At 40.5% G+C, this 14,394-nt stretch overlaps 1 protein-coding gene across 2 annotated transcripts in view; it reads left to right on the top strand.

The window, feature by feature from the left end:
* The window catches only part of prr5a (proline rich 5a (renal)), a 53,649-nt gene that overhangs the window by 17,350 nt on the left and 21,905 nt on the right, over positions 1 to 14,394 (top strand). For both annotated transcript variants that reach the window (XM_060928193.1, XM_060928194.1), the window contains exons 3-4: positions 11,320 to 11,430; positions 11,640 to 11,720. In XM_060928193.1, the coding sequence (XP_060784176.1) occupies positions 11,320 to 11,430; positions 11,640 to 11,720 (192 nt within the window). The remainder of the gene's footprint in view (positions 1 to 11,319; positions 11,431 to 11,639; positions 11,721 to 14,394) is intronic.

Here is a 14,394-nt window from a genome sequence, read left to right as displayed (position 1 = left end):
AAGCCCTACCGGTAAAAATATTCTAAAAGCAAACTGATTAATGCATCAGTAATAGGCTACTAATATTAGTTATAATAATAATATAGGCTATTAGTAATAACGATAGTGAGAGTATTAAAGATAGTAGTAGATATTTAAAATAATCAGACTAGGCTACTTACAGGGCAAAGGGCGCGTCATCACTGCTCAGCTGTTCGTTTATTAAATAAACAATGCAGTCGCGCAGTAACCACGCGCCGCTTATCAGATAGAATCACAGATTCTATGGATAGAATAACCCTTCAAAAAAGTGCGACTTATAGTCCGGTGCGACGTATATATGTTTTTTCGTCTTCATAATGCATTTTTTGGCTGATGCGACTTAAACTCCGGAGCGACGTATAGTCCGGAAAATACGGTACTTTCACTGGATTTTGAGAAACAGAGCATTTTTATTTTTTGCAAATTTAATAAATACAAACTTTTATACAAAACGTCCGACAAAATCATTTCCACTTAGAATGTAAACCAGGGGTCACCAAACTACGGCCCGCTGGCCAACTCCGGCCCGCCACCCCCCTTTGACCGGCCCCCCAGCCCCCCACCACTTGAACCAGCCCTATGAGACAATCCCCAAAAGTGGTCATGGCCTATTTTTTTAAAATTGCTTTTTGGCAAATAACATGTCTGCATCTTGTATTTTGTTGATTTTATCAATTAAAATTGATATTTAGTTATAAAATGAACTATTCATATTTTCCGAATTTTCGTCATATGCTCGCGATCAAGCAGCGACAGGCAGCGCACGTGCAGAGAACTGTCAGTGTTCAGGACAGCAAAATGGCTAGCGGTCAGCGAAAAGCTGACAGAGAGTGCAGAGTTTTTAAAGAACAGTGGACCACCGATTATTTTTTCGTTCAGTGTAAGGACCGTGCAGTTTGTCTTGTATGTAAAGAAAATGTGTCGGTTTTCAAAGAATATAATCTCCGTCATCACTACGAAACCCGCCACAAAGAGTATGCTAGTTTGCGAGGGCAAACAAGAGAAGACAGGATTCGGAGGATGAAATGCGGACCGGCTGCACAACAGAATGTATTCCTTCGCCAAACCCAGATCAACCAGGCTGCTGTCTGAGCTAGCTATAAGGTAGCTCACCTACTAGCTACCCATGGAAAGTCGTTTACTGATGGGGACTTTGTTAAAGTATGCATGCTTGCTGTGGCCGAGGAGGTGTGTCCCGACAAGAAGGATGCGCTCAACGCGGTGAGTCTCTCCGCACCTGCTATGACCAGGCGAACCAAAGATTTGGGGGACAACGTGTATGACCAGCTGAATGAGAAAGCGTCAGAATTCGAGTTTTTTGGTTTGGCCATGGATGAGAGCAATGACGTGCAGGACACAGCACAACTGCTGTGATCTATTGCTCATATTATAATTTCACTGTTTTTTTAAGTGTATTTATTTTATAGGCCTATTTATTTGACCTTTATTAAGTGCTGCACACAATTATTATTAATAATATCAAGAGGCCTACCTACAATTTATAATTTTCCACTCACCTTTGCCAGTGTCAATCACCTCAACTAGGCAGATGTTTCTTACCTTGACAGCTTTGATGTTATTTTTATTAGAAAACAAATAAATGGAATATCTGTGGTATTTCAAATTAAAACAAAGTGTGAAGACTCGAGTACTACTTTTGCAAACCACTAGTAAAGATAAACAAATACAGGGAGTGCAGAATTATTAGGCAAATGAGTATGTTGACCACATTACCCTCTCTATGCATGTTGGCCTACTCCAAGCTGCATAGGCTTGAAAGCCTCCTACCAATTAAGCATACCAGGTGATGTGCATCTCTGTAATGAAAAGGGGTGTGGTCTAATGACATCAACACCCTATATCAGGTGTGCAAAATTATTAGGCAACTTCCTTTCCTTTGGCAAAATGGGTCAGAAGAGGGATTTGACGGACTCAGAAAAGTCAAAAATAGTGACATATATTGCAAAGGGATGGAGCACTCTTAAAATTGCCCAGCTTTTGAAGCGTGACCATCGAACAATCAAGCGCTTCATTCAAAATAGTCAACAGGGTCGCAAGAAGCACGTTGAAAAAAAAAGGCGCAAACTAACTGCCCGTGAACTGAGGAAAGTCAAGCGTGAAGCTGCCAAGATGCCACTCGCCACCAGTTTTGCCATATTTCAGAGCTGCAACATCACTGGAGTGTCAAAAAGCACAAGGTGTGCAATACTCAGGGACACGGCCAAGGTAACAAAGGCTGAAAAACGGCCACCACTGAACAAGACACACAAGATGAAACGTCAAGACTGGGCCAAGAAGTATCACAAGACTGATTTTTCTAAGGTCTTATGGACAGATGAAATGAGAGTGAGTCTTGATGGGCCAGATGGATGGGCTCGTGGCTGGATCAGCAAAGGGCAGAGAGCTCCAGTCCGACTCAGACGCCAGCAAGGTGGAGGTGGGGTACTGGTATGGGCTGGTATCATCAAAGATGAGCTTGTGGGACCTTTTCGGGTTGAGGATGGCGTCAAGCTCAACTCCCAGTCCTATTGTCAGTTTTTGGAAGACACCTTCTTCAAGCAGTGGTACAGGAAGAAGTCAGCATCCTTCAAGAAAAACATGATTTTCATGCAGGACAATGCTCCATCACACGCATCCAAGTACTCCACAGCATGGCTGGCCAGAAAGGGTCTAAAGGAAGAAAGATTAATGACGTGGCCTCCTTGTTCACCTGATCTGAACTCCATAGAAAACCTGTGGTCCCTCATCAAATGTGAGATCTACAAGGAGGGGAAACAGTACACATCTCTGAACAGTGTCTGGGAGGCTGTGGTTGCTGCTGCACGCAATGTTGATCGCAAACAGATCAAAACACTGACCGAATCCATGGATGGCAGGTTTTTGAGTGTCCTTGTAAAGAAAGGCGGCTATATTAGTCACTGATTTTTTTTTTTTTGAATGCCAGCAATGTATATTAGTGAATGTTGAGTTGTTGTATTGGTTTCCCTGGTGAAAATAAATGAGTGAAATGGGTATATGTTTGTTTTTTGTTAAGTTGCCTAATAATTATGCACAGTTATAGTCACCTGCACACACAGATATCCTCCTAAGATAGCTAAAACTAAGAAAGCCCTACTCCAACTTCCAAAAATACTCAGCTTTGATATTTATGAGTCTTTTGGGTTCATCAAGAACATAGTTGTTTTTCAATAATAAAACTAATCCTCAAAAATACAACTTGCCTAATAATTCTGCACTCCCTGTATGTGCCAGGAATCAAGTGTGGATATAGTAGTGTGGATATAGTAGTGGCGATATAGTAGTGGCGATATAGTAGTGGCGATATAGTAGTGGGGATGGCTGTGCCAGGCTAGTAATCTCTACTACACAATGAGGCCTGCTGGTGGTCATATTTGTCTGGGTCATACAATTCTATGTGATATAGCTGACCCGACCCTGGCCCCCATCACAGTCAGGAACGACAATGTGGCCCCCAGAGAAAAAAAGTTTGGTGACCCCTGATGTAAACAAACCGGCGAAATCTCATCTCATTATCTCTAGCCGCTTTATCCTGTTCTACAGGGTCGCAGGCAAGCTGGAGCCTATCCCAGCTGACTACGGGTGAAAGGCAGGGTACACCCTGCAGTGTTCTCCACTATCTAAAGTTATAGCTCGGCGGTAGTATTGAGCGGCCGTCGCCGGGGGGTTCGCGAGGGGGGTGTCCCCCCGCACCAGAAAATTTTGAAATAAGAAACCCCTCAGATGCCATTTCCTGGCATCTAAGTTGCAATGTTATTTATTTCGCAAGTAGCTGCTTTTGTGCAAAATTTTCTGACACTGGGAGCCGACTTTACATTTATTTTGTCACTCCGTTACTGAAATGCTTATCGAATAGAATATTTGTTTTTAGTTGAATTCTACACAAAATTACCTTTCATTTGATGTGCAGTATGTGTCTTTTTTTCTTTCCACCATACTCCTCTCGGAGGTCTGAGGCAATCGGAGCCACTTAACTGACACGCACTCCTCTGTCGCCGCACTACACATGCGTAGTGACAAGTGAGCAAGCAAGTGTTAAGGGCCTCTGATTATCTCAGGAAAGAAGAAAGCAGAGCCCAGGGAAGAAGACAACACTCCCAATATATGTTATTGTTTTTTGAAGTAAACTTTTATTTTTTTTGACTGGGCGGCCAAAAATTAAGGCTCGGTGGCGCATTTATGAGTCAGCGGTAATAGCTCTTCTAGCCATTATGACTCGGCAGGCCACCGAGTCATTAACGATAGTGGAGAACACTGACCCTGGACAAGTCGCCAGGTCATCACAGGGCTGACACACAGACACAGACAACCATTCACACTCACATTCACACCTACGGTCAATTTAGAGTCACCAGTTAACCTAATCTGCATGTCTTTGGACTGCGGGGGAAACCGGAGCACCCGGAGGAAACCCACGTGGACACGGGGAGAACATGCAAACTCTGCACAGAAAGGCCCTCGTCGGCCACGGGGCTCGAACCCGGACCTTCTTGCTGTGAGGTGACAGCGCTAACCACTACACCACCGTGCCGCCGTCAAACCGGCGAAATGACAGTAACAACTTGTTAAAAATGCTGCTATAATAATTCTTGAAAAAAAAATGCTCTTGCCATCAAATACTTTCATTGTTTTTTTTTTTTTTGGGGGGGGGGTTGTTTTCGAGTAGAGTTTTTATTTCATCCTCGATTGGTTCAGCAACACGCACTGCCATTTTGTTTTTCTCTACTCATGGTATATGAGCTGATATCCTAGTAGTAGAGTAGCCAATCAGAGCATGCGGTTGCTCATATCCAGTGAATATGGATAGAATAATTAATGATAGCACAGCTTTGTTGAATTGGCCGGAAAGTATGGAGTAATTTTCTCTAGCAGCAGCTCTGCCACTTGTAATTCACATCACAGGTTTATATTAATGCTCTTGTTCTAATCCATTATCCTTTCTATAACAACATCTCCTTAACAGGGACTTCATGGTGGATGCTCTACATAATGTAAGCCTAATAATAAATGGGGAAAAAGAGGTTGAAGAATGTCCTAAATGAATGTTTGTATCTGCTGTTGATAGAAAGAACTAATTTATCTTGTAGATGTTCCACAGCATTAAATGTAATATCTGTTTATTGCTGTTCTAACAGGTAGCAGAGAGCTTTATAGATTACAAACAGCTCCATTAACCCTTAGATGCATGGACGACCAGACCTACACTCTTCCATGAGTGGGGTCAAAAATGACCCCAATTGGAATTAGGGCATTTTTGAGTGGAAACTGATTTTATGTTGTTCAGAGTTGATTGTTAATGCCATATTTTGATATTTGACATGTTCATTCACCACTTTGTATGTTTGTTTGTGTTTGTCTTGTGTGAATTTGTTTGTTGTTTGTTTATTTTTGTATGTCTGTACATGTACAGTTGAATTTTTGTGTGTGTGTGCTCATCTGTATAGCGGTATCTCAGAGGATAACATATTCTCCAGTGGAGAGAATGATGAGAGAAACAGTAATGACACAATGACAACAGTATGATGTTGTATGATGTTCTCATGCACTTTATTTACATGTTTACTTATCCCCTTAACACCCAAATATAGAAAAAAAGTGTAAAAAATTTTTTTTCAACCTAATATATGTTGTTCTAGGAAGGCTCTGATGCAAAAATTGTGTTTCTTTTTTAATTTTGACATTTTAGCAACTTTTGGGGGAAATGTTGTAAAATTACAACGTTGGCTCTCAAGGGTAGGTAGCAGAATTTCACTGGCATCATTCACACACTGTAAATGATCTGGGTGTGTTTGTCTTCACTTTCCTGCTGATAAAGGGTCACAGAAGTGATTGTATCTTCACAACAAACAACAACAATAATAGTCAGACATGTTATATTGTTTTATGACAAGTAATTTATTCAAAAAAAGTAATTTCCACTCTTTAAAAACACTGGATGAATGCTGTATGTACAAATCTGAAAACAAACTTAAGATGCATTTTTACATCTCCCTTCTTTACCTATGGTAGTCCAAAAAGCAGTTTCTTTGTTCTGAAAAACAAAGGCGGACATCACACTTCATACAAACAGTGTTAGTGTAGCCATTAGCACACTGTCTGCACCTTCCCCCGTCAGCTTTGATGGGGGAAATGCCCAGTCATGTCTTTGCAGACATCACTTGGTGGGTGTGCATTTCTCCTCTTAGAGGGCCTAGCAGCTGGAGAACTCATAGGGCTTGAGGATGGCCGCCCTCGCTTTGGCACTGGGACAGATGTGCCAGTCAGGATAAGGGAGGATGCCAACTGGGCCTGAAACCGTCTCCTGATCAGGATCTCTTTCTTTGGAATAGCCCAGGCCTTGCAGTCCCGTTTGTACAGGAGCCAAGCGTTGATCACAGCTAGAATAATTGTGTGCCAGAAGATGTAGATGTACCAACGATGGGACTTGAGAGGAAACTTGTACTTGGCCGCAAATGAGTCCAGCAAATCCACTCCCCCCATGTTTTTGTTGTAGGTCGCCACGATGTTAGGCCTCTGAACTTCCACAAATGTTTTGGCAGTTTTGTCCCAACGTTTAACCTTTTCCACTGGTTCTGGGCCAGTAAAGGATGACACAAGTGTCACCTGACGGGTGTCATACCATGTCACAGCACAAATGTTGTGGTTCTCCTCCACTCTGACATCAAATGTCCCTCTTCCCTTTTTCTTCAAGGTTTTCTCATCATTGAGGTTGCAGTTTGGAAGCCGTACTTTACTGTTAGCACAGTAAGCTAGTGTAATAAAAATAAGTATAGAACAACATAAGTATGCAGTAACAACACAATCACACAAGATTCATTGACGTTGAAAATAAGTTAACATTTTAGGACTATTGTATGGCGAATAAAACTGATGATAATACTTACATGTGTGTTGCTGAGTAAAAATGCTCTTCAGGGTGGTGAGAATGTAAGCAGTAGATGTGTTGATCGGCAACAAATGTATTCCTGACAACCAGAGGTGACAAAAATAAAAAGTTCCTAGGGATATCAACCAAAACTCCATATAAAATGCTTGGGGTACGTTTTGACCCCACTTATGGAAAAGTTGGGTATTGATACAAAATATAAAATAACTTAAAAGAAAAAAAACTATACATACAAATCCAAATGAGACCATATCAAAAACACCCTATTTGAGGAATACATGGAAGGTTAGACAATATAAATGTAAAATGACAAAGATTTTGCAACAAAACTACCACTGGGGAACGTTTGTGCCCCACTTATGCATCTAAGGGTTAATGGCGAGATGTTGGATTTGAAATCATTTTGGATAAAAGTATTTGCCAAATGTACCAGTATAAAAAGTAAATGTATCAAAGTCCACTTTTAAAACCTGCATTAGCTGACTTGCATCATCTTTGGCAAGTGCTTGCTTGGCCACTTCTTTTCTTTCTTTTTTTTTTTTTTACTGCCTTGCTCGTCAGTGTTGTTTTGAAGTCGCGTTCTCTGCTCAGAGAATTTCCTCAGAATTGAGTTGAATTGTTGACCTTTGCTGGCGTAGTAGTGCACTTGTGAAACTACCATTGTGGTGGAAAAAAAAGAGAACAACTCTGTAGCGTATTTGCATCTGTCAGCATGTCCAGGGCTTTCTAGTATTATAGGAACATGAGCATAAATTAACATCTAAAAATAAGACATTCAAGAAGTGATATTTTGGGCTCAAACATGTTGGGCTGTTTATATAGTTTTATTTCAACACAAATTTAATTAGTGTAGGTTTTTTTTTCTTCAGGGTGGGCCATAAGTTTCAATACACAGGGAGAATGCCATTACAAACATTACAGGTATTTAGCAGACGCTCTTATCCGGATGACGTACAACATACCTAGTGCAGCCTGAGGAGCTGTCAGGAGTTAGGTGCCTTGCTCAAGGGCACTTCAGCCATTCTGGCTGGTCCAGGGAATCAAACCAGTGACCTTTTGGTCCTGAAGCTGGTTTTCTAACCATTAGGCCAAGGCTTCCCCAAACATAACACAAGATGTGTGAATGTTTTTTCACCAAGAGTAGCAGAGGTGTATTCTAACCTGTTTTGAAAATAACAGCAAGCATGTCGAGCATTTATTTTATGAATCAGTTTATATATATATATATATATATATATATATATATATATATATATATATATATATATATATATATATATATATCCCTGTGATGACTTGGCGACTTGTCCAGGGTGTACCCCGCCTTTCGCCCGTAGTCAGCTGGGATAGGCTCCAGCTTGCCTGCGACCCTGTAGAACAGGATAAAGCGGCTAGAGATAATGAGATGAATGAGAGACAACCCCGATTCCAAAAAAGTTGGGACAAAGTACAAATTGTAAATAAAAACGGAATGCAATAATTTACAAATCTCAAAAACTGATATTGTATTCACAATAGAACATAGACAACATATCAAATGTCGAAAGTGAGACATTTTGAAATTTCATGCCAAATATTGGCTCATTTGAAATTTCATGACAGCAACACATCTCAAAAAAGTTGGGACAGGGGCAATAAGAGGCTGGAAAAGTTAAAGGTACAAAAAAGGAACAGCTGGAGGACCAAATTGCAACTCATTAGGTCAATTGGCAATAGGTCATTAACATGACTGGGTATAAAAAGAGCATCTTGGAGTGGCAGCGGCTCTCAGAAGTAAAGATGGGAAGAGGATCACCAATCCCCCTAAGTCTGCGCCGACAAATAGTGGAGCAATATCAGAAAGGAGTTTGACAGTGTAAAATTGCAAAGAGTTTGAACATATCATCATCTACAGTGCATAATATCATCAAAAGATTCAGAGAATCTGGAAGAATCTCTGTGCGTAAGGGTCAAGGCCGGAAAACCATACTGGGTGCCCGTGATCTTCGGGCCCTTAGACGGCATTGCATCACATACAGGCATGCTTCTGTATTGGAAATCACAAAATGGGCTCAGGAATATTTCCAGAGAACATTATCTGTGAACACAATTCACCGTGCCATCCGCTGTTGCCAGCTAAAACTCTATAGTTCAAAGAAGAAGCCGTATCTAAACATGATCCAGAAGCGCAGACGTCTTCTCTGGGCCAAGGCTCATTTAAAATGGACTGTGGCAAAATGGAAAACTGTTCTGTGGTCAGACGAATCAAAATTTGAAGTTCTTTATGGAAATCAGGGACGCCGTGTCATTCAGACTAAAGAGGAGAAGGAGGACCCAAGTTGTTATCAGCGCTCAGTTCAGAAGCCTGCATCTCTGATGGTATGGGGTTGCATTAGTGCATGTGGCATGGGCAGCTCACACATCTGGAAAGACACCATCAATGCTGAAAGGTATATCCAGGTTCTAGAGCAACATATGCTCCCATCCAGACGACATCTCTTTCAGGGAAGACCTTGCATTTTCCAACGTGACAATGCCAAACCACATACTGCATCAATTACAGCATCATGGCTGTGTAGAAGAAGGGTCCGGGTACTGAACTGGCCAGCCTGCAGTCCAGATCTTTCACCCATAGAAAACATTTGGTGCATCATAAAACGGAAGATACGACAAAAAAAAGACCTAAGACAGTTGAACAACTAGAATCCTACATTAGACAAGAATGGGTTAACATTCCTATCCCTAAACTTGAGCAACTTGTCTCCTCAGTCCCCAGACGTTTACAGACTGTTGTAAAGAGAAAAGGGGATGTCTCACAGTGGCAAACATGGCCTTGTCCCAACTTTTTTGAGGTGTTGTTGTCATGAAATTTAAAATCACCTAATTTTTCTCTTTAAATGATACATTTTCTCAGTTTAAACATTTGATATGTCATCCATGTTCTATTCTGAATAAAATATGGAATTTTGAAACTTCCACATCATTGCATTCCGTTTTTATTTACAATTTGAATTTTGTCTCAACTTTTTTGGAATCGGGGTTGTAGGTGCCTTTCCTTGTATGCCGCCCCCTTTTTGTCACCAAAATACTAATGACCAAAAACTTTGGTTTGGGTTCTATCTAATCTAACTGTGACCTATGATAGGGAAGCCATGGCCTGATGGTTAGAGAAGCAGCTTTGGGACCAAAAGGTCATTGGTTCAGTTCCCTTGGACCAGTAGAAATGGCTGAAGTGCCTTTGAGTAAAGCACCTAACTCCTAACTGCTCCCCAGGCTGCTCTGGGTATGTTGTACATCACTCTAGATAAGAGCGTCTGCAAAATGGCATTAATGTAAGGTAACTGTAGTTCTAATGATGCTCGGCGACGTTCAGACACCTGCATATTGTGAGAATTTCTTAAAGGTTTTGCATCTTGCAATGTTTCCTGACAGCTTATGGTTGTGAAAGTGTTTTTAATGGTTGAATTTGAAACTTGAAAACCACAAGAATCAACTGAACTGTGATTCTAAACTCTTGTACCTTTGTGCCCTTTTCCTCCTTTTGTACCAACCTCACTGTGTACGCACTGCTGAAAGATCTTTTTGTTTTTCTCATGCTCATAAATGACAAAGGGACTTTACATGTGTGCAGCTTTATATTTATACCCCAGAGAAACAGGGCATCGTTAAAAGAAATAAGAGTTCCTGGGGATTGAAAGCAAATATGTTTGTTTTTGGTTTTTTAAGAATGAAAATTTGCATTAATTTAAAATATTCCATAGAGGCGTCAGTAATTTTGGCATATTATTTGGCACATATGTTTTGAAGAGAAAATATTTTTCTTTCAAACAGTAGTCCTAATGAGACTTTTATTTTGTGTAATGTTTTATTTTATACAATGATTTTACTCACTGGTATGAAGTCCAAAGTCCCTTCCCGTGACAGGACCTGATCTTCCCAGGCAGTCTCCCATCCCAGTCCTAACCACGCCTTTGCGGCGCATTGGGTGGCACCCATTTCCATTCTTCTAGCCCTCGGCCTGTCACCTATTCCATAGCTGGGGGTTACAGTGGGAGGGAAGGCCTCTTTGTCTGAAGAATTGCCAATAATTCTGGAGAACCCCGAATGTTACATTACCTTATGTTACCTGTATCTTATAACAAAGTTTTTTTTTTTTTTTTTTTAAATGTGTATGGATGGATACATGTTAAAGTGAGAAAGCTGGTAATAGAATTCAATGTAAAGAGGAAGGAAATTGATTTCTGAAGACAAGGTTGACAAACCAGCCATTAACCTCTACTTTCACTTCCCCCTCCCACCCACACCCTGAGTCATGTTTACTCCTGGATTTGTCAGCCTCAGTTTGGGACAAACTGTTCTCTCTCTCTCTCTCTCTCTCTCTCTCTCTCTTTTTTTTTCTCTTTCATGACCATGAGGACTCTGTATCGGTTGAGGTTAGTGAGCTCTCCGAACCTGACTCAGCTGGGCAAGAATGAGAAGGCGTCACTGGAGGAGCGAGGATCTGGGCCAAACGCCACATGGAACAGGTGACCTTCATCTCCTTTGCCTGTCTTTTAAATAAATAATTATATGCTTCTGTTCTGCATTTGGTTAATTGCCAATGCAGCTACACTTGTATCCTTATGGACTATTAAATGTAATGCATTTAAGCAGTCTTTAAAGTTTCAGTTATACATTCAGGTTATTGATTTATGATGGATTTTATTTCCTCTGTGTTTCTACTTTTTTATCACAGCATTCACAATGCAGTTATCAGTGTTTTCCAAAAGAAGGGACTGGCTGACAACGAGCTCTACACACTCAACGAAGGTGTGAGGTGAGACAAGTCCGTTTGACCTAATTCCAGTTCGCTGCTAATCAGATCAGTACCTTGTGCTTATAAATGGATAGATTATAAAAACAAATATGGGGCATAATGGTATGCTTTTACTCACTGATGTCTTGTGTATTTTTTTTTGTTTTTATATCGTTGCATCATTTCTAACTGAAGTAGAAACCACATACGGTGTATAGTGCAATGAAGTTTTTCAAAATGTAAAAAAGTATTGACGGAATAATAATTTGAAAAGCTCAGCCTTATAATCTGACACAGTTAAAGGTTCGAATGAGTGTCAGGAACAATGTGTGGGTGAATATTTCATCTTAATATTGTAATTGTGCGGTAATACTGGAATATATTGGAACAGTTCTGATGACCTACCGCAGTCACCCTGCGGGCTCATGTCTACGGCTAAATCACAGCCACACTGATATTCAGTAGAACTGCATTCTTGCTTGTGTGATATTGCTTAAATATCATATGTAAGGAATAAACCATAAGAAGCATGCTGGAAACTAATCAACGACAGGTTGGTGTGAAATGGGGTCCCTCAATGGATTATTTTTCCTATAAGAGCACTTCAAGTGTTTTATTCCTCTTGTACGACAGCGATTTGGCAACAAGTAAATTTTTTTATTTAATGAAAGAAATCATAGGGTTTTTAAAAAAATAATTTTTTTTTTTACCAATTTATAATTACATTTCATTTCGATAATGATAACGGAAGAACTAATTTGGCAAGCTATATTTATAAACGGGTATAAATGGTCGAAAATATTGTTGTCATTTTACCAAGAAACTGGAAAAAGCTCTCTGAAGACTTTCCCATGTCTGAAAACTTCGTCTTAAAGCACTGACATGAGAGGCTCCTTCCAAAAAATGTTAAATAAATGACTATTCACATCAAATATAATACACCACATTCAATAACCTGTGTTTATGGAGCATCCACCATACAAGTCTCTGGGAAGTAGCGGTTACTGTCGACATGATAACTTCATATCATTAAGATACGATAATTAGAATGATTGCATTAATATGAACCCATGCTATGATTTACCTTGCAGCCAGAACTGCTGTCATTATATAACAATTATTTGCCAAAGGCAAAGTGAATAAACATTGAGATGAAGTCGAGGTTATTATTCACTGAGCCTGAGCCGGCAATTGTTTAAGTATAAATACACAGCTGATTTGGGCCACACCAATTCGATTAGTTGGTTCTCGGAATCGCCGCTTGAAGAAAATGCAAAATGGAAAAAAAAAAAAATCGAAATCGGGGCAGCACGGTGGTATAGTGGTTAGCGCTGTCGCCTCACAGCAAGAAGGTCCGGGTTCGAGCCCCGTGGCCGGCGAGGGCCTTTCTGTGTGGAGTTTGCATGTTCTCCCCGTGTCCGCATGGGTTTCCTCCGGGTGCTCCGGTTTCCCCCACAGTCCAAAGACATGCAGGTTAGGTTAACTGGTGACTCTAAATTGACCGTAGGTGTGAATGTGAGTGTGAATGGTTGTCTGTGTCTATGTGTCAGCCCTGTGATGACCTGGCGACTTGTCCAGGGTGTACCCCGCCTTTCGCCCGTAGTCAGCTGGGATAGGCTCCAGCTTGCCTGCGACCCTGTAGAACAGGATAAAGCGGCTAGAGATAATGAGATGAGAAAATCGAAATCGACTGCAGGTTGAGGTCACATGACGTCGAAAACCAATCAAATCGCCCCTTTCACTTTAGATAAAGACTTGTGGAAGAAACATGGCTGTGGAGGGGAATCCTGCAAAGCCTGTTTGTTAGGATATTCAGCGAACAGAAGCGTAAAAACTTTGACAGGTGTGTCGAAATTCAAGAGGGGGAAAACTTTGCACAGTTGTACTCAAGATGCCGTGAGCTTGTTACCCTGCGATGTGCCAACTTGGACTACAACTCTGTGGAGGTGGGTTTGATTTATATATTTCACTGATTGATGTGAGGGGCAAACAAAAAATCATTTGAAGTATTTAGCCATCAGAAGTAGCCTACTCCTGGTCAAATCTTTTTGTTCTCTGCATTGTAGATGTTCAATTGACTGTAATTCAATCGTTTATTTACCCTATCTGTTTACTGGTTTGCCTGATAAAAGACGTGCAGCCAGAGCCCTTAATGCATATGGGTAAGCTATTAAAAGAGGCATATGAAATGTGTAACAATAATGTATTGTCTTTGTTTTGTTTCTCTATTATGAAAGCCCTCTATTTCTACCGCTAATTTTACCATCAGAGCATTTTTTTATTTTTATTTTGTGCGCTCGCTTCATATTTTTCCTGAAAAAATCCGAGAACCAACTAATTAAATTGGTGTGGCCTTGTATAAAAAAAATTAACCATATTAAAATAATTTATTTAAGATAAGATAAGATAATACTTTAATGTCTGTTTGCACAGAAATTTGTCTTGCATTGCACTTCTCCACAATCCACGCACAGTAAAAGACACATAAACACAATACAGCCTACAGAGTCCGGTCATGCATCTAGGTCCATAAGCTGTTAAGGCAGCACAGTCCAATAAATTAAAAACCTTAAATGTTCCTGGGATGTGTAATATAATATTGAATGAAATATGTATTCCATGTAAGTGTATGTGAGGGCTATTTTGTTCTCCTTTGGTTGAGCAGTGATATAGAATGAGGGAGAAAAGAGTGTTT

Source organism: Neoarius graeffei, chromosome 8 (assembly GCF_027579695.1).
Source record: "Neoarius graeffei isolate fNeoGra1 chromosome 8, fNeoGra1.pri, whole genome shotgun sequence".
Lineage (NCBI taxonomy): Eukaryota > Metazoa > Chordata > Actinopteri > Siluriformes > Ariidae > Neoarius > Neoarius graeffei.
Note: the sequence above shows the minus strand (reverse complement) of the source record. Positions and strands in the feature narration are given on the sequence as shown.